General features: G+C 57.3%; 1 protein-coding gene across 6 annotated transcripts in view; it reads right to left on the bottom strand.

Moving 5' to 3' along the window:
- Positions 1-20238, bottom strand: part of pxb (putative Hedgehog signaling attenuator pxb) — a 245006-nt gene that overhangs the window by 22037 nt on the left and 202731 nt on the right. For all 6 annotated transcript variants that reach the window (XM_076369798.1, XM_076369797.1, XM_031969425.2 and 3 more), the window contains one exon: positions 9424-9536. In XM_076369798.1, the coding sequence (XP_076225913.1) occupies positions 9424-9536 (113 nt within the window). The remainder of the gene's footprint in view (positions 1-9423; positions 9537-20238) is intronic.

The following is a 20238-nucleotide window of genomic DNA, read 5'->3' as shown; positions in this document are numbered from 1 at the left end:
CTCTGCGGGCAGATCCAAGCGCTGTTCATCTCTCGGCCGCATTATTCCGTCCAGTGCGGTTCGCATGCCCGGCATAACGTAACTGGCGTAAGGCCGTTGCCGGTCCTCGCGTGCACCGACTAATCGGGGCCGCCGCCGGCTTATATTAACGCGCGAGAATCCTCCTCGACGCGTATTAACCGGCTACACGGTGCCGGGCATGCACTTCGCTCGGATATGCATACGAACGGATAGCATCGTGTCGCAGGTGCAACGATGCCCTCGCTGCAGTTCACCTCGCGAGCGACCGGCATACACCGACGATCGCGACCGTCGGCTCCGCGTATGAATATGGATCAGCCGGCAGGCTGATCGAGGCGGACGAATCCGAGCGGTTGTATCTTCGGGAGCGTTGCTCGTGTTCGCACCCAACGCGAAGAGCAACGCGCTGGTACACGGTGTTAATTAATTCGCGCGGCGTAACTGAGATACGAGATCACGCGAATGGAATCGTTTTACCCGCCGGCGCCACCGATTCCATTCCCTTTTGTCGAGCACCCGCCGGGATTTCAACGGACGATAATGCACGGCGATCCGCGAACGCCGGGAAAACTTCACTTTCGGATTACCAACGGAAACATGAACCCATTTCGGTGGGATCGGCGTAACAGGGATATCCGTTGCTCGTTGCGAAACGCCGTGACACCGTCCCGTTCCTTCCATAATTCTCGCGAGCCGGCTGGGAACATCGTTCCCGGTTGTTTTTCCTTCTTCCGCCTCTTTTTTCCTGTTATTCCGATGCTCGGATCCGCGAATCTGGGTCGCGAGGCAACTTTCTCGGGCGAACAGTGCCTCCCCTCGGTCTGCCTTCCCTCTCGCGGCTCCGGCTCTCGACGTTTTTCCCCGAGTTGTGTCTCCCGCGCGCGCACGGACGTCCACAATTTTCTTTCCCAATTACCAGCCGTGAAAGCCGGGCACAAAGAGCCTAGAGCGCGGGTGAACGACCGTCGGCGACGCGCGAATCCGCCGGGTACGACGCCAATGAAAACGTAACGAGACGCGCGCCGCGGTTGAACCAGACCGCGTCCGAGAGCGCCGCGGCGATCGCAGGTGCGCGGGACAAAGGAGGAGATCGCCGAGTTACCGGCTGAACGGAAGTTCGCTTCGAGGTTGAGCGGACGTCGAGAGGTTGTTCGATCTTCGAAGGATTCGCTCGATTATCGCTCGTCGTTGCGTGAATTTCGAAAACGCACTCGAAGTTTCTCTACCGAACGAGAGCCAACGAACGAGAAAGAATGTCGCGAGTGTCGTCTCGACAGCAACGAACGCTGTACAGCCGAGTACAACGCGGAGAGGACAATCCCGCGGTGCCCCTCGAAGACCAGACGCGAAATCGAAAGATAAAGGTTCGGCGATGCGTGCAGAGGGTTGCAACCGGCAAGGGTTGCCTCTGTAGCATTCAGCGGAGATGCATGCGAGGAGACAATGACGATGACGTAATTATAGGCAGTTACGGTAATATTCCCGGCTGCGAAGCTGCAATGGAATGGGATTAGAATGACGGTGGAGATTGGGGCGCTCCGGCGCATCAGGGGTTCTCGGCTGCGCCCTCGATCCTCTTCGATTCGCCGGATACTTTTCGTCGCACACGGTGACATCCCGAAGCCTTCGCGAGGGAACTGGTCGCGAGAGAGAGCGTCGTACGACGGGCAATTCGAATTACAGTTCGTTCCGCTGGTTTCGAAAGGCGACGGTCGAGCGGAAACACAGTTCCGCGTGGCTGAGAACCGCTGGCCGTTCCCGCGGCTCGCATTCACGGATATATCACAGCGAGAACGGAATTATGTCTACGCGCGGAACCACCGTGGAGGAGCATCCGAGTGGTAGGACAGGGCTACAGTTACAGAGGGAGCCGGGAATGGCACGGTGCACCGAGGCTCGAGCAGCTGGTATAAGGTGCGTCATTCCGGGAACAGGATCCGGTGCCGTGGTGCACCGTCATAGGTGGCCCGCAAAACCAGCTTTGCGCGAATTAGGCCGACACTGTTGTAATTGAATCGAACCGCACCACTTCCACCGGGCTGCTCCGGGCTGTCCCCTTGATTCACGGGAAACTGTCGGAGTCCGTCCCGGAGTGGACAGTCTGATTCTCCGGATGCCATCCGGCCCGACGCGAACTTGCGAATTCAACGGTCCTGTTCTCGTAACGCGATTCCGCTCCGACGATGAATCAATGAGCCGCGTCCTCGGCGAAACAGTCGCGGAACGGTGGTACCGGAGGCCTCGGGATCATCGATCTAGGGTCAGGACACTGCGACGAGGAGCAGAATCCTAGGCCCATTGAAGAAACCTCGAAAAGGAGTCTTCCCGAGGCGACGCGACCGATTATATTCGGAGCAGCTAGAGACTGACAAGCCATTCAAGGATCGCAACTTTCCACGTCAGCCGTCTGAATCGGCGTCAGCCCCACCCGGGCGCTGAGAAATCTGGCGGGTGTCTCCGGCGTCTGGGGACGGTGCCCGTCGGAGCGGAGCTCGATCCTGGAGAGCGACACTCTCGCCGTGTTGAATGCTGCCTCTCCTGACGGCCTGTCATCACCAATTATAACCCATTCAGGACTGCCACGGGTTAAATTACCCATAGACTACCGTTTCCCCTCTCGGTATCTGCTGCTACGTATACAGAAACAACGAGCATGATTCACTGCTCCGTGTTGTACCCCTTCCTCCCATCGGCGACGGTCCAGGTCACCCATGGCTCCCACCTTCGCTGGCTCCCTAAACGCGAGCCGGCGGGAGAGGAGAGGACCCCGTCCCGAAATTATTCCCGTGATGGACGCGCGAGGTGCAACTGCACGTATGCGCTTCCGGTGCGATTGTCCGCGGTGTCTAATGGCCCCGGAGAACGGGACACAATGGGCCCTTGATTACGGCTAGGACAGGAGGGGACGGCGTTCCGAACCGAACGGCACGTAAGTGAAAAAGCCCCGAGAGTCCCGTCGGGATCGGGGCGAGCGGAGGCTGGGTACGCGCGACGTGGACGGCGGACGGTGTGTTTGAAGTGTGATCGAAACCGGACAAGAACTAATTCCCGGGTAAATACGAGAAGAAAAAAAAGAACGGCCGAGTGCTTTCGGCGCGACGAGAGCAAGTTTTTTGTCCTCCCTTAATTACCATTCGTCCTTACGGTCCGACGTTTCGGCTAGACGGGTCGGGGATCTCGGTTCGTTCGAGAACGCCTCTCGTGCAAGAGGATCCTCGCGGAGCCACCCTTGTGCGAGTGAATCGGGCCTGTTTCCTCGCTCGACTCTTCTTAACTCGAGCTCTATTTCGGATTTTAATTTCGCGGCGCCGTCGTCCGACGTTCCGATACTCCGGCTCGAGTGCGAGGCTGTTTTCACGAACGTCGTCGCGACGACGGCCGTCCGGTCGCTAATTACCGGCGAAAACTGTCGCGATCCAGGCGGCAGTTACATGGGTAATGCCCACGCAGTCGCGACAGATTTAATTCCCGTTGTTCGGGATCCTGTAACAGCATCTTCAGCGATGCTCTCCCTTCTCTCTCGCCTGCTGTGCACCTGTTTCTTACACCGGCTGCGCTCTCCGGTAATATCCGTAAGTGCATCCCGCGATTTTCTTGCACGTGCACTTCCTACCAATGTCTCCGCGGAGAAGCGGGCCACGCAGAATGTCTCTCTGTCTCTCTCTCTCTCTGTCTCTCTCTCTGCTCCTGTTTCTCCGATAGAAGCGAGAGGGAAAGGGAAATGGCAGGCAGAAACGACGGTACATTTCCGAGACACCCGGGACGCAGCGTTAACAAGCAATGACTGCAACGACGCCATCGTCGACGACCAAGACGACCGCGTCGACGACCAAGACGAGTGCGCGCACCGACCGAGTACACCGACTCGAGCCAGACGTCGGCCACTCTACATAATTGCTAGCTATTGTACGGTGTGTGTGCCCGTTTCCCCCGCACCCCCCGTCGACCTTTACCCCGCCACTCGTTCCACAGCTCCGGGGATTCCCCGAGGCGAATAGATTTTTTTTCCACAGCTCGAGACACCCCCGACACTGTGTCCTGGTAACCGGAGTCCTTCGAGGAACTGTTCCGAACAGATGATCGCCGCAGCGATACCCGGTGTAAAAAGGATTCGCGCGACGCTGCCTTTCGTCTATCAACGTTTCCCCGAGTAACGCAACCTGCCCCGTATTTCCTGTTCACTGGATTCGTCTCGAATAGACGTTCAACTTCTCAGAGGAGAATACACTTGAAACGAAAAGAATTGGAAGATAACGCGTATCGAATATTTCCGTCGTCGGTCGTTGATGTTTCTTGATGTTTCTTGATCTTTCCACTGCGAATGGGTAATTCAATTCCTCGCTGGGAAATATGTACGCAAGCAAACAGACACTAGGCGAACCGAATAGAACAGTTAGAACGCCGCGAACATTCTCGCCCAAAGTTCCCCGGGCGGAACAGCAGTTCCACGCGCGCCGACCAGACGCACGAGTAATCAGGTTTGAAAAGTAAGCTCAACTAGATCAGCCTAGCGACGCGAACCTCGAGCGTGGCCGGTGTCGGCGAAAGACTCGACGCGTCTCGTTATCCGGCTCGCTTCAATCTCACGAAAGAAATTCTCGCGAAATGGTCAATGAATCCACTCGCGGAATGGATTCGGTAACCGCTTGTTTGCCGTGCAAAACAACGGGAGTTTGTCAACCATCGGGTGCAATCCGAAACTGTGACGACGCCGCGGTGGGCGGCGGATCGGCGCGAGGACGCAAGAAAACGGGTGGGAAGAGTGTCCGGTCGAAGGGAAGAGGGAAATGCTCATGCAATGCAGATCGTTAAAGCATCCCCGGTTGCGCCGGTGACCCGAATGTGGCTCGCGGAGACAAAGTGCGGGCCAGAAAGATGGAGGGCGATACAAAAGCGAGAAAGGAGGAGGGAACGGACCAGCGGAGCCGACGTAGGCGACGAACGTGCCCATTCCCTCCTCCGAGAGGCAATTCCTTGCTTCCCGTTTACATCGTCCAGAATCTGTGCCGCTGCAAGCGGAATGTAAGCAATGCTATCCAACGTACAACCGGAAAATATCGTCGAACCAAGCGTTTCCGAGCGTCTTTTCCAATTTTTTGCCGGCGCGCTGTTTCGTTGCGTTTCTTCGCTATTCCTGGGAACATCCCAGTGGCGTTTATCGTTATTGCCTCGCGAACGGCTCCTCTGCCCGGTAAATTCGAAGATTCGAATTAACGGGTGGGTAGAGAAGCAGACGTCTAAAGCTTCTCGGTCCTCCGCGAATGACTCTCGTTGGAATCCCATCCCCGCGTAAGCGTGACCGCGTGGACATCGCTGTGCATAGGTAGCCTTCGTTGGGTTCTCGATCCCCAGCGGAAACGTTCCGAACGGAATTGTGACTCGAACGCGGCAGCTCCGGGCGGAGAAAAGACTTTTGCGAATAGTGCGATCGATATCACGACCGGATCGTGGGTCCGGATCGTAGGTTACCGTGACTCGCGGCGAATCGAACTGACGCGGAAGAATGGGGAAACCGTGGCTCGGTCTAACCGGAGCTTTCTCCGCGTGCTTCCGGTTCGCGCTGGTCGAGATTCGAGAGGCGCCGGGCATCGATCGCGCCTACCGGAGAGACACCGCTGACACGGTGAGGGAGGAGCGCGGACCGCGCGATATTTTCTCGCGGGGAATTCAATTTGGGCCTGTGAGCGAGGCATCGGATCAGCTTTAATGTTCCCCGATATTGAGCCCGACGGTGTTTTCATCCTCACGTTCCCAGACACGCGGGAATTCACGGTTCTCGCGCAGTTCCCCGGCTCGATTCAGCGCGCCGCCGCCGCCGCACTGGGAAAATGGGAGCAACGCGAGGGCCGCCATCGTCTAGACGCGGCGTTCGGCTATTCCGTCGGATAGTTACCACGGAGAGGGGAAAAAACCGACCGATAGCCGAGCTCCAGGTGAAACGGAGGAAAATATAGGTTAGATTAGGCGAAGAGGTATCGCCTGCAGCGGCGCGGCCGCCGACGGTTAAATAAGGGCTGCGGGATCTTTACTCTGCCCCGCCGCCACCCATACTACCCGCTGCCCGGCTCCTTTTGCTGGGAACTGCCGCGTTTCTTTCGTGTTTTAAACCTTGCGGGTCCTTTCAGCAGATAGAGGGAACTGAAAGATTCTTCCAGTCCGCGTCCTTTCACCGTTCCACTGGAACGTTCGACCGTGTAGTCGTAAGTTCAGTCCGCGTTCCGTTCACCTGGTATTCAACGATGACGAATCGGTTATCTCTCGTACGAATCTCGTTTCCCTATTTATTCGCCGAACGACACTGTTCCCCGCGAATTTCCGCCGTAGAGAAGTCAGTCTGCCGCAGCTTCCTCTCTTTAATCCGTGCATCCGTCGTATCGTTCGCCATCCGCATCGCCTGTCGCAAACGTCCTCGTCCCCGCGGAAACCACGACTTTCCGAGGCGAAGAATGTAATTACTCAGCGCGAAGATTAAACCGAGTTACTGCCGCTGCCCGTCCCACCCTGGCCGGCACTTCTATTTAATATCTTGTAAAAGTTCACCGGTACACGGCGCTCCGCAGTCCCACAGCCATAAAGAAGACGGAGCGGTCGCGGTCGTTTAATCGCCACGAGATACGGGACACGGCGGAACAACGAACGGCCGGGGGTGGTGGTTCGAGGTCTGACAAGGCAGGCCGACGGATAGCGCGGCGCGTTACGTCCGCTTACAATTTGTCTCGGTTACAGCCGGCGCGATCCCGCGGAGGAACGCGTCCGTCCCGTTCGCGTGGCCGTATCGAACGCCGGCGTCGAATTATCGCGAATCGACTGGAACACGGGGGAGGTCGCGTCGAGTACGGAAATCGCGGCGCGAAAGGGAGAAGCGGCCGAGTAGACGCGGTTCGGACAGAGCGGAAGAGAAGAGGAGAAGCGGACTGCGAGAGCGGGGCGTGGGGAAGGGGAGCGTGTATCGCGACGACGGAGCGGGGACGAGAGGGCGCGGAGAGATGGGCGAACAGGGCTGCGATTAGCATACAAACTACGCGGGCTCGTGTTGGTTCTCCGCGTTTGCCGGGGACACGAGGCGACGTCGGTTCCGCTCGCGTGTACGTGCCCGTACACGCTCGTACGGGGTGTCCAAGATCGTGATTAAAGGCGGAACGGGCCTCGATCGGGAAACTCGCTGACCAGACGCTTTCACGGTTGAAAAAACAGTCCTCTCTCCGGCTCGAGAGGATAAACGAGACGTTAAAAAGTTCCTCGCGGGACGGCCGAGCGTTGAACGTGCTCGGGGGGAATACCGATGGCATTCCGGGCGTTCCGATATTCTCGTGAAACTTCGATCGCCGATAATTGATGGTTAATCGACACCCGTTACAGCGAGAGACAAGCTTGTTCCCGCGCGTCAAGAGATTAAAGAACGGCGCGTCGGACGAGGAGAGAGGACGTCGCCCACCCACAAAGTCCGAGGCGAACAGCCGGAGGTGCCTGTTGAGACTTGAGACGTGCAGGCTTGCGGCCCGCGATAATGGCGCTGCGGGGCTATTACGATAAACCGAAAAAACCCCGTGGTACAGAAACGCTGTTGTGCAAACAGCCGGGGAGACAGGGGACGGCTTTCGGCCGGGGTTCCCCGTCGGAACGAATTATTCGTCGATCGCGAAATCTTGTCGACGAAAAGGCGGCCCGCCGGCGCATGGGACCCCGGACAGGTTCGCGTTTCACGTGCAGGAATGTTTCTCGCCCGGCGAGATATCGTGCAGGCATTACAGATTCTACGCGGGGAGGGGGAACGTCGAAGAGCCGCGAGACCCGGCGTTCAGATGTTGGCGGGAACGAACGATAATGACCGCCTATTACGATAACCGGGCGAAAAGAGGGCCGCGGACAGGGACGACGCTGTCGCGATCAGTGGATGTTCGAGGGGCTTGCCCAGATGTAAAATACGGGGGCTCTGGCTGGCGGGTCTTGAATGCGGGTCTCTGTGCGATCCAAAATCGTCTTGGCCCGTTGCCGATCGCCCAAGACAGAGTTCATCGATCGGTGGTACCATTGATAGCCGTTGTCTTCCTCGCCGGATCGCTGCAGAAACAAATGCTACCGCCGAATAATCGAAGAATCCCTGGAGGAGTCTGGTATTCCGTCAACAACGACGGCGAGAGTTACGAATAGAAAAGTTTGTTCGGCGTTGGACGCGACGGTGGGAGGCCGCGAGTACCGGCGACTCCGGAATCTTCTTTCCCGCCATTGTATTTCATTCTTTATAGCGACACCGCGGGTAAACCAGCGAGAGACAATGTCCGAATCGGGTGAACGCGGGACCACGTAAATCTTCTAGGCTGCGCGCCGCGTTGGATGCGTATTTCTTCCCGGCGGATCTCTCGCGGATCCACGAGCAACGTGCTTTCGCCGCGGGCACAAAGGCGGGAGAGAAAGACCGCTCGGCGTGGCTACCGTGTCAGTGATTATCGCTCAGGCGGCAGTCGACGCGTAACAACGCCTCGACTGCCGCTCGATTCTTCGAACGCGTATTTTTGGACAAATAGAGAAACCTGTCGAGCGAGCCGATCGCTTCTCAGAAGCTCGTTCAACCGAAACGCGGCGAACGTCAGCGTCGAGCTTGCGCTTCCGTGGGCCGCGTTTTGTACGAGTTCCTCGAACATCGCTGACCCGGGAGAAATAAAGTTCATTAGTATACCTGCGAGAAATTTATAGAGCCGGCGCGTATATATTCTGTAGGCACGGTTGAGAGGATTCCCCGGTGCCACTGTAGATTATCGCGAACGAACGAAACCCGCGATGCCTAGAGCACCGCCGGACACCGCGACAGACCGACTCTGGCTTCCGCAGTGGCCTATGTTCACGGCTAATTTAGCGCCTACTGGAATGACAATGACACCCGTTTCCTGCCCCCGTCCATGATTCTTAAGTCTCCATCGGGACGGCCGAGCCGGCGGGGGATTTCTTATAAAATTTTCACTACGCCGAGATTGCACGAGGAAGACAAGCCGGGGGGCCGAAGTAATCTCGCTAAGCAAACGGTGTCGGGAGTACCGACCCGTGGCCGACGCGAAATCGCCTATTTTTGGCTAATTCGGTGACCGCCAGAATGGCAAACCCGTGTCGTACCGGCAACCGTCCCCGGCCCTATTCGATCGCCCTTTTCTACCCGCTTCGCCGAGGGACCCTCCGCACGGACGACCACTCGAACCCTTGAAATACGGTTACAACCCGAGCGACCCTGAGTCCCGCACACCTTACGATGTCCGGTCGGAATGAAACCTAGTCTTTATTGCCGTCGGGGGTTGACGCGGTCGCCCCGACACGGTCCTGGGAACAGTATCTCGCGACGGTGCGTCAGTCGAGTGCCGCGTTGCACGATTCTATCGCGGAAACTTCGGTATCGAGGATGCTGGTACTCACTTCCAGAAGACGACGGAAACGATCGCCGCCATTAGGAGCAGCACGACCGCGCAGGTGATGATCAAGGCGGTGCTCTGCAGCGACGGGTTCGTGTGGTACGACGCATCGATCATCTGGAAAGAAACAAGGAATTCGTTAGGCCTGGTGAACGATTCGTTCGCCGGTGAACTGTATCCTCGTGGAGTTACGAGGCGCGAGAATATCAGAATGACAGAACGAAACGCAGTCTCGTTTTATTTCTCCAAGCGATTCACGGAAATCGTCGATGGAGAACGTTTCTGCGAACCGTTAATCTGCATCAACTTCCGCAATCTAGTCGTTGCACTTCTAATGGAGGCGTTCAGGACGGATGCTAATAAACGCCCGACGAATACAAATGAATAAACGGTACCGACGGGCAGCGCGCATCGACGCCGTGCCGCGTTGCCGGGATCAATCGACGCGCCGATCACCCGTTATTACCAACTGCTTCAACTGCTTCCGATGGAAGCCGAATTAACTATAACTTTGACCAATATTCCCCGCGCGGCTTAGCAGTTCCATCGCATACAGCACGCTTCCGATACGATTATAACCATGAAAGAGGATCCGGGAACAGGCAGGAAGGAAGATACGCTCGAAATTCACGTCTCGAATCCTGCATCCCCTTCTCGTCGACTCGAATCCGTCGCCAAGGGCTGGTACACGCCGGCAGCCCACGGAAAACGCTCGTCACGCGTTGCGAGGAGAATAGGGAGAGAGAGAGAGAGAGAGAGGAAGAAAGAGAGAAATAGAGACGGAGCAGGGCGTCGGCCGGCGACGTTACGTGGCGCGCCTGCGAAAAGGGAAAGTGATTTTTGTGCGAAGGATCTTCGGGATGGCGAAACTTCCTCCGGCCTCGTCGTCTCCGTCGGTTCGTGCCCATTGTCGTGTGCGCTCCGCGCGGAGATCGATCGACGACGCATTGTGAGCGCGCCGCGGCCAGACTCATTTACCTGGAGCTGCGAGAACCTCCGGGAGGTGCGCGTCTCGAAGGAGAAGGACCGACAACGGCGACGACGCGCTTTTGGGATCGGCGATTTAACGCGTACCGATAAGCCCTCGCTCCCTCTGCGAGCATTATATTCGCTCGACGGGTATTCTGTCGGCTGGCTAGGCGCCAGGAGAACCGTTCGATCAGGAGACGCGACGATCTCGCGGCTACAGCGTGATGCATTCCCGTCGGAGACTCGTTATCCGTCTCGTAGAGAGAGAGAGGGAGGAGGGGGGTGGAAGGTTAGAGCTCCTCCTAACAGTTAAATCGGGCGCATTCTTCCCGGGCGCGTAATTTTGCGTACCGCGACGCCGCGGTTGATAGCCGAGCCCCGGGAATCCCGTGGGGAACGGCGGCCGATTCGATTACATCGATAAGTCGACCGTTCTCCGGCCAGAATGGGGGGATACACGCGAGATGGAATATTGTGGCGCGCGTTGTTTGGCGACGGGCCAAGGGAACCAGCATTTATCAAAGGTTTCGCGGCCGGTTGTGCGCGCGGGAGACTCGATACGATCCCGAGAGCCGCCGGTGCGCGTCCCTGCGGAGGAGAGCGCGAGCGAGTCCCACCGGCGGCGCGGAATCATCCCCCCGTTCCACGCCGCGCACTTAGACGACGCGACTTGTCATCCTCCACCCCCGATCCTCCTCCATCTCGCCGCGGCTCATCGCTCATCATTACGGGGATATTAATGGCGTCAGCTAATGGATTCAGCCCGAGAGCTTAGCGGCACGCCGAGAGAATTCCTTTCTCCCCGGATCCTTCGACCGACTCGCGCCCGCGTTTTTCCCCGCTCGCCGCTGGAATTCGGCAAATAAAGGCGACCGCGATGATGTATGGTCCCTTTGCTCCCGGGAGATTCTGTTCGCGCGAGCGCGGATGATAAGGGACGCGACGCCCAGCCCCGCGGGCCTAAACGCTTCTCTCCGAGCCGTCGAATATCGAATGCCGCTTTAACGCGTCGCTCGGCGTGGGACGCGCGGAAAGGTCACGGACCTTTTCTTCGACCCGGCGGACACCGACCCGTCTCGCCGCGGAAAGTCCGACGCAACTCCGCAGGGAACCGAGTAACCTCTGTTCGATAAAACCGCGGGTCTGCGGCGTGCCGTCGCGTCCGACGGAACGAACGACGAGGTCTCTCTACTCGGGAAACGGAGGATCCGTGCGCCAGACGCTGGACAAGGCGAGGAGGTATCGAAGATCGCACGGGAATGAAAATCTAGTGTTCCGCGGGGCCGAAACGAATGCGACTGACCCAGATAATGCGCCCTTGGTAGGCAAAGTTATTTCGTTTTTGCGCGTGAACCCGGGATTATCCTCATCTTTATGTTTTCCTCTTCTCTAATTATCTTTGCGTTTATGTACGTTTCTCGTACAGTATCCGTTTTATTTCCTCGTGAATGTTTATTCGGGTAAATATGCTGATTTACCGTTTCAGGAGGAAAAATAATTACGAGCTCGCGTTGTTACGCCATCGACTGGACACGACGCCACTGTAGCCGATATCGAATGTAGAGAGGTAGCGTGATAGCCGCCGCGCGGGAAACCATACGTTTCAGCAAAGCCGCGCGGTACTTACGACTGCTCTGATTCAGCATCAACGGAACAGAGACTCGTAACCCGACTCCAGATCCAATTAATGGAATCCTGGAAGATAGCTGAGCACACGTGGCTCCACGAGAGCAATAACGACCGTAAATTCTGGATGGAATTGTGTGTCGCGGGGGCTGGAAGGGGCTCGGATACGCGATCGAGGGATGGGGCACGAGGGTGGTCCACGATGATCTCATCGCGTTCTCGGCTCCTTGGGAAAATGAGTCACGGTACACTCGTTTCCGATATCGTCGATTAACTTCGTTACTCTCCTCCTTCTAGCCGTGATAATGGCACGCCCGTCGGACGAAAATACGACGGTTCCGCGAATTTGGTATACCGACTCTGGAAACGCGACGGTGGTGCTTCCGATCATCGAGAACGGCACTAAAGATCGTCCTCCGTTTGACGAACGAATTATTTGCCGAATGGAAAGTCGCTCCATCAGGGGAACTCGATCTTTCGAAGGTTAGTACGCAGTTCCGGCGGTGATTCGGTCGACGCGTCTGATCGGGAACTCTCCGATACCCAATCTACCCGTTTAAGATCACGAGTAAGCTCTCGGCTCGTAAAGAGAATTGCGCAACGAAAGGTTTACGGCAGGCCGTCAAGCTCGTAACTCGGAATCAGGAAACTATACAGCAATTAATCAGAGTCCGTCGCGGCTACGGACGCGATACGCGTGGCCCCCGATTGGTGGGCCGTAGAATCCCCGCGCGGTCGTGCGACAACGAGTAAACGATACCATCGCGGTATTGTTTATGGACCGCGCAGGCCGACGTTCTGCTTTCGAAACTCCGCTCGCGTTTCGACTGACGGACCGACCGAGTCCGCGTTATCGGAACCTGCGTCCACGTCCCCGGTTTCACGTGAACCACGAACGTTCCGGGGCCTCTCGTGGAGCGGACGCTGCGCGGTCTTATCTAGGACACCGGCAAGCTTCGTTTTCCCGTCACGAAAACTCCGGCGCAGGATCGAGCCGGATTGCGACAGGGAACAACAAACTCGTCGCGTTTACGGCGCGAGATCCGGCCAACGGCGGCGGCGCGCGTACTGTTTGAGGGACGCACGTGTCCCGTGTGTCTAAATGTGTTCCGGGGCGATGCTTAAACACCGAGCCGGGCAACAAGCAGCTCGCGCGTGTAATTTGGAAGTAAAACACACCGTTAAACGGATGCCTCGCGTAGTTCGTAATTAGTTGGCTCGCGCGCGGATCTTTGAAAGGAACTTGCCCGGTCGACGGAGGGGCGGGCGGCGGCCGCGTTACGCGAACGTCTCTGCGTGCACCCCGCGACAATTACCCGGGAATTCGCGAAAGTCGGCATCCGCCGGGGCGGGGGAGAAGGCGGCGGCGCGCTTTACGGCGCCGGGTTTATGACGCCCCGAGAAGCAGCGCGGTAAAACGGGTTCGGGGCGAACGAGGTCGTTACCGCATCGTACGTTTCATTTGCGCCGCGACGCTGGCGGATTCCCCCGATCGAACATCCCGCGATGCCGTTCCGCTTGCGGATTAAAGACAAATTGATCGAAATCCGCGGCACGAACGATCCCGAGACCCGCGCGCCGACCGGCGAGCTAATTTATTCGTTTCCCCGTAAGATCGGGGTAGCCGAACGATGTTAATTGACGTAAAAGGAGAAAGAGGAGCGTGGGAGTGGCGAATCGACGGTCGGTTTGTTCCGCGCAAGCGGAATCAGAGAGTCGAAAGAATACACGGTACCGCCGGGGTCGTGGATCGCAGGTAGCATCGGCAGCTATCAGATCGCTCGGCGACGCAGGGGCGCCTCGGAGGTTTCCTTTCGATCGGCAGTTTCTGGCGGTAGCGCGAGCTATTCGGTTCCGTACGGTAGCATCTTGATCCGGCGGAGGAGCGTGTCTCGATTAATTAACGTGGCTGGGTTAATGAAGCCCGGCCGAACAACAGGCCGAAGGGCCGGGGAGAGTTACCGGAGAAAGGGAGCAGGTTCCGTCCGTCTCCGGATCCGAGCCCGCGCGGAATCGATATCGCGTAATGCGATCTCGTGGTAGCCGCGGGGATATTATATTCGCCGGGGGTTGCGGGCTCGGAGAGCCCGGTCTATTTCGGACATAAATAACCGTACGTGCAACGTATACATTTTAATGTCACCCGTGCGCGTCACGTATCCTCTCGCCGTTTAAAACGCCGCCGCCACTTCCGAGAAAGCCGCTCCTCGTTTATCATGCGAGTGATTCAGCAGCCGACCCGAATTTCACTTGATTTCGGTTATTAATGGATTCGCGTTCCCTCGTGTAACTCTCCGTTCGACGGCGCGGCGACGGAGAATCGCGGCCGGCGCGGCGTCGCGTGTCCGTTTCTCTGTTCGACGTAGGGTACGGAGAAACGACGACGACGACGCGCGCCGCGACGTCACGGTTAACCTAACCGGCTCGCGTCGAACATTGATATTTAACTTGTCCATAACTGGAGTGCCGTGCTACCTGGAATCGATCCGTTCCGATCGTTTACCGGTTCAATTTTACCATTAGAATGCCTCTAGCATGCGAGGTTCAGAGACTGACGTCCTTCGGTGTACTGCACGACGAGACAGCTAGTTCTTGAAACGAGAGCCACTTATGAGAAAGGGTATTGTTTCCGGGAGTAGCTACGAACGAACTGGATCGACGTGGATGTAGATCCGATCGGTACGTTCCTTTTCTTCGATGCTGCCCGCCGCGCTTGGAAATCGTGGCGGGCACGCGGAAGCCCCGCCGGGGCGAAATAAATATGCGCATATCGAGGGGCGTAACTTATTCCCGTCCGTCAAAGCGCGTATGAACATGCATGAGCCTTGTAAAACATTCGATTCGCCGGGGGAAGCATTAGCATGAACCGCACGTCCGCGACAATGCCGGGGGACCGGACGGACGGGACTGGTTGCGGGGGAGGATCGGTCGATCGAAAATCGTCTCGTTGATTTAACGACTCGCTCCGCGCGCCGCGTGCACCCCCGGCCGCACGGATTCCTCTTCCGCGCGACGTCGCCGGGCTGCGGAACACGTCTCCGCCTGGACGGGACACGCTAATTACGCATTTGTTCTGGAATTTGCATGCGTTACACCATCACGCAGCCCGGGGTTTACGTGTCCGCCTCGTAACGAGTCGTCACGGGGTTGATCGGCCGACGACGACCCGCGCCGTCGCTGGACCCATTCGATTCCTGTCCCGCAGGGTCACGATCGGCACGTACGTCGGTGCGTTTGCGCCCCGAAAATTGTCCCATTGAAAATCGTCTCGTTAGACCGACGATTCCGGCGAATCCGGTAACCCCGTCGAATCCTCGACGCGTCGTTTCACGTTCCGTTTCCCGTCTTTCGTGTTCCCTTCCGACGTTGGATCTCGCGTTGCGACAGGTCAGCGTTTCCTCGCTGCCAGCGATACAGCAGCTCCTAGACGCTGCGAGGGATTTTCCGGATTGTGTAGCAGCTTTCCAGTTAATGACCGACAAAGCGAAACTGTAGCCGATCAGCGAACGATCCATCGAGAGTCGCCGGTTCCCGTTGTTTCGACTCGACCGGCCGGCTATTTATCGAGTAAATATTTCCCGGTTATTTTTCCATTCCGCCTCTTCTTTATTGTTTTCCAATCACCGTTCGACATCGATCGTTCCCTTTATCCCGCGGAAAACACGCCGCGGTCGTTCCTATTGTTCGATTCGTGCCTCGCCCCCTCCAATCCTTCCCCTTCGAGCCCGCACGGATCCCTAGCTCTCCCTTCGACGAGTAATTTACAGAGAAAATTGTTTGCCCGGGACTTTTGGGCTTGTCACGGTGCAGGGAAAAATCCCGGCGAGTCTCTAGGAATCCACGGACCTCGCTCGATCGATGCTCGTCAACTGCGAGCTTCGACGTTGCTGCCCCTTTAGCGAGACGGTTTATTTATTATGGATAATATCCGAATTGGATCCGACGGGTCCCTCCTACCGTTTGCGATAGGTTGGCCGGCGGATTAGCCGGCAGAGAAGCGCGGGCGAGGCAAGAAGAAAGACGGAGAGACGAAAACGGCGAAGAAGTTGTCGGGATGATCGGAGGAAACCTCTTTTTATCCTTGGAACGAAAGGTCGAGGTCTTCGGGGCTGCTCTTGTTTATTTGCCGAGTACGGCCCTCGCAACCCCCGCTCGCTTTTTGTCTCGGCGCGGATTCGACGCGTCGAGGGAAAGCCGTTGGACGCGTAAAATCCGTGTACGCGCATTCCCCTTCCCGTTTCTTTCCTTCCCCGATGGAACAACACGCGCGTTTTATTGTCGCTGCTTTCTCGGCCGCCGACGGGGAACGGTTCATAAATATTTGATGCGTCTAATGGAAACCCGTACGAGTCCACGCGCGCGAACTCTTTCAGGAAGCTTCAGTCGCGTTCGATCGGAACCCCGATACACCGCGAATCGGGAAGCGAAAAAGGTATCTCCACGGTGAAACGCATGGAGAGGAGAGGAAAATAGAGAAGAAATTAAAAACGAACGACAGTTAAGAAGCTGAATTCCGTTAAACCATCTCGAATTCGAGAGAATAACCAGTTTCCCGGGCCTCGGCCCGGTTTCACAGCGAGTTCGGCGGTAGAATCGCTCGAGCTGTCGGGGGCCTAGAAACCGCGAGGATGGCAAATGACGGAGATTATGTCGGAGGAGGGTTTAATGACGCGGCATCAACATTCCGTGCGCGCTTTAATATCGGCGCGTCGATGAGTCTCGTAAATCATTCGGCCGCTAATGGAATTCGACTGGCGGAGAGAGCGCTTTTACGATCGGCGAAGTGTCGCTGCGCGATATGGCAGCGATCGGATCCTATCGCCTCTCGCCTGCGATCGAGAGGAGCCTCGCGGAGGAATCGTCGTCGTTCGCTGCACGGCAGATCGACGAAGCCTCGAAGCCGGCGCGTTCGAACATCCGGCGGGGAAGTTTTCGTCGAACGAGGGAACTTGTTGCCCCGAACTGTCGGCGGAGTCACGATTAAGATCGAGACGCGAGCGAGTCGCCGGTATCGCGCCGCCATTAGGCGGCGCATTATTGCGAGGAGCGTAATATCTGCTCCCCTCTCCGTAGGAAATCGCAATAACGCGGGGGACAAAGGCCGCGGGGTGAGAGACAGAGGGATGACGGCTGGAGAGATGTACAAGACGCGAGGATGCCGTGTACGAGTGTTTAACGACACGAAGAGTAACATTCCGGACGTGCTTTAATATCGCCCACCAGTCTCATTCGGGACGCGCTCCTTGTCGTCCCCGTCGGATATCCCGCCTAATATCCACTCACCCTATCTCGTCACCGACGCGGAACCGTCAACCCTTCTGGCTGGCCACGTGCGCCCGCGGGGCGAATCGTTTTTGATATTCGAAACGGAACGAATGCGGTCCCGCTTCGATGGACGCCTTTCGCGAAACGAGCCCACCCCTTCGTGCAACCCTTTCCAGCGAGCTTCGCCCGCCTCGCCTGCGGTCCACTGCGATCCGCGTATCGCGTTACGCTTCGTCAGCTTCGGGTGTGTTACTTTACCGAGGGTAAAACATTTTGCATCCACCGCGGTCGGGCTCGTCCTCCCCTTTTTCCTTCGGGAGAAGTTCGAGCCAGGACATCGTCCTCGGCCAGGTGAGCGTGAACTCGGAGAATGGAGAAATGAGGGCGAGTTTATCGAACGTCGGGGGACGGAGTGGACGTTTCTGAGATTGGACGCATTCTTTCCTTCGCCCCCTCGTGCGGCGTAGAAACGGGGAATTCGATAAGTTATCAGAGGCGGGTCCTCGCGGGTCCTCTCCGTCCCTTTATATCGGTTATCGCGTCCGCGTCGGATCCTCCTCCGACGAGCGCCGCCACGCTTCATAAATTTCGTACGAAGGAGAGCGAGCCGGCGGAATCGTCGAGCGCGGCGAACTCCGGCGTTCCGACGGCGAAACGGCGAATCGCGTAATAACCGTCCCATTCTTCGGACGCGTAACTCTTTCAAAGGAAGCCTCGAATGTTTTCCCCGCGAGGTTCGGTAAGGGTCGGCCGGGGGAGAATGAAACGAGAGCGAGGCGCTCGGCTCGTCGCGGGGGAAAATATTATTCGATCGAGATTCCGGGGCGGCTCGAGAAATGCCCCGAAAGATTGAATCGCGCGTCGACGGGCGCGACAGCGTAGAAGACACGGAATGAAATTTTCGTTTCCGAGGGGAGGGAAAAAGAACTCGTTATTCCGCGCGTCACGGAAAAATCAGCCTGCGGCGCATTAACATTCTCCCCTCGGTTTATTTCCGGTAATATTCGCGGCCGTGGAAACAACACCGACTGTCGGACCGCCGAAAGAATTAACTCGTTCCGCATTAGATCGCGACTGGACGCCGCCCCAGCGTCCCTCGCGCGTCCCTCCGCTGTCCGACATCGGTCCGCGAGATTCGTTGAACGGGATCGTGGTCGCGGAAAAACGAGAAATTCGCGGCGGGAATGAGCCGAACGAACTCGACGGAACGTGGCCCGCTTGCGGTCGCGTTTCGATTAGCGGTCTCGTCAAAGCCACCCCCGTCCTTCCCGTCGCGCTGCTCCGTTTCTCAAAGTTACCGGAAACGGCGATGGTAGCGTGCGTGGCTGGGTTTCCGTATCGGTGAGCCCTGTAACGAGCGGTGAGCTTCTATTCCCAGGTGCGTTGCGGGAATCGAAGACAAATGAACCTTCCCGGCGCAAAGTCTCTCTCCAGGTTCCCTATCCGCCGGTATCTGTTGTACACCTTCTCTCTTTCCCCGGGCCGGAAACGAGGTTACGCGAGTCCGGGCGCTGGAAAGAGAAGAATGCCAGTCGCGCTGTCTGCAAATTGAACCATATTATTTGCCGGGAAATGGAAATCTTCGCGGAAATTCCCGCGCCCGGCAATCCCTTCTCTTTCTCCCGGTTAATTTCTCGTTTGTCGAGGACGAGGGGAACGCCGGGGATGAGGGGCGGTCGGTGCTGACTTCGAAATTCCAGTTTCGAGCGCCGGCTCAACACGGACTGCAGCCGCTGCTCGCGAAACCTCCGTGGAAGCTTGAATATTTCGCGCGACGTCTCTCGCGCGGTCCGTGATTCTTTCTCGATCGATCTCGCGGCAACTCCTCGCCGTGATTATTTCCCTCGAAAAGGCACAAAGGACCGCCGGCAAAGGGACGGGCACGCTATTACGGGTGGTTCGGTTCCTTCGCGGAAGAGCGACGCCCACCGACGCGGCGCTCGCCGCTCGGAAAACTTCCAATTTCCCTTTTATCGGGTTTTCTATTTCATCTCTGGCAACGCGCATGATACTACCCAAGGTCGGGGGATTAAAGGGCCGAGCGGCTTTCATCCGTGCGATGATCCTGCCCGTTGAACGTGCCGGGACATCTTTGAATCCTTCGGATCCCTTCGTCTCCAAACCGTTCCGCTCGAAGATGACGTACATCCTGTAACGCGGAACGATCCGGAAGCGTGACGTTCGCGCGATAGTTCCAACGGCTCACGATCCCGCACGGTCGCTCGTGATTCGGCTCGCATACACGAGCGTCGCTCTCATCCTCGAGCGGCTTGTCTCGTCACTCGACCGCGGAGATGGCCGTTATTTAAATTTCGTTCTCGCTGATTCATCGTTTCAACGTCAATCTCGGCTGGCACCGTTCACCGTGGAGATTTATCTGCCGCGAAAGTGGAGGCGGCACGGAAGGGAAGAGGATAGGAACGAGGAGGAGAATGAGATCACCCTCTCGGAAATCGATCCGGCAAGGCGGTCGGTTTCGGGAAGGAAACGCGGACGCGGTTCAACGGGAGAGGAGAGAAGGAACGAGCACCAGCCGCAACCAGGCGCGGCGTTGCCCCTGGAAAAGGGGATCCCGCGGTTTTAGCTTTAATCCCCCGTGAACAATGTTACCGGCTTTAACGTTCGTTACACGCAACACGTAATTTTCCAGCTCCCTTTCCGTTCGGAACCCTTTCGTGCGGCCACTGCAAATACACCCGGCCAACCACGGAACCGATGTATCGCGAGGGTGAGATGGAACGACAAGGGGAGGACGGAAGACACGCGCAGGCCAGTTCGTTTGTCTTGGACCGCCGAAAAGCCGAGCTCCGTGCTCGTTAAATCGCCTTCGATTACGATTCACTGACCCAATGAACGGTATATTACCTGGGTCAATATCAGCTCATCTGCTTCCATGACTCGCGGAGCGCGATTATTATTGATCCAAACGAGAATCTCGCGCGCGATCGCTGACGCGAGC

Source organism: Nomia melanderi, chromosome 8 (assembly GCF_051020985.1).
Source record: "Nomia melanderi isolate GNS246 chromosome 8, iyNomMela1, whole genome shotgun sequence".
In the NCBI taxonomy this organism is placed as follows: domain Eukaryota; kingdom Metazoa; phylum Arthropoda; class Insecta; order Hymenoptera; family Halictidae; genus Nomia; species Nomia melanderi.
Note: the sequence above shows the minus strand (reverse complement) of the source record. Positions and strands in the feature narration are given on the sequence as shown.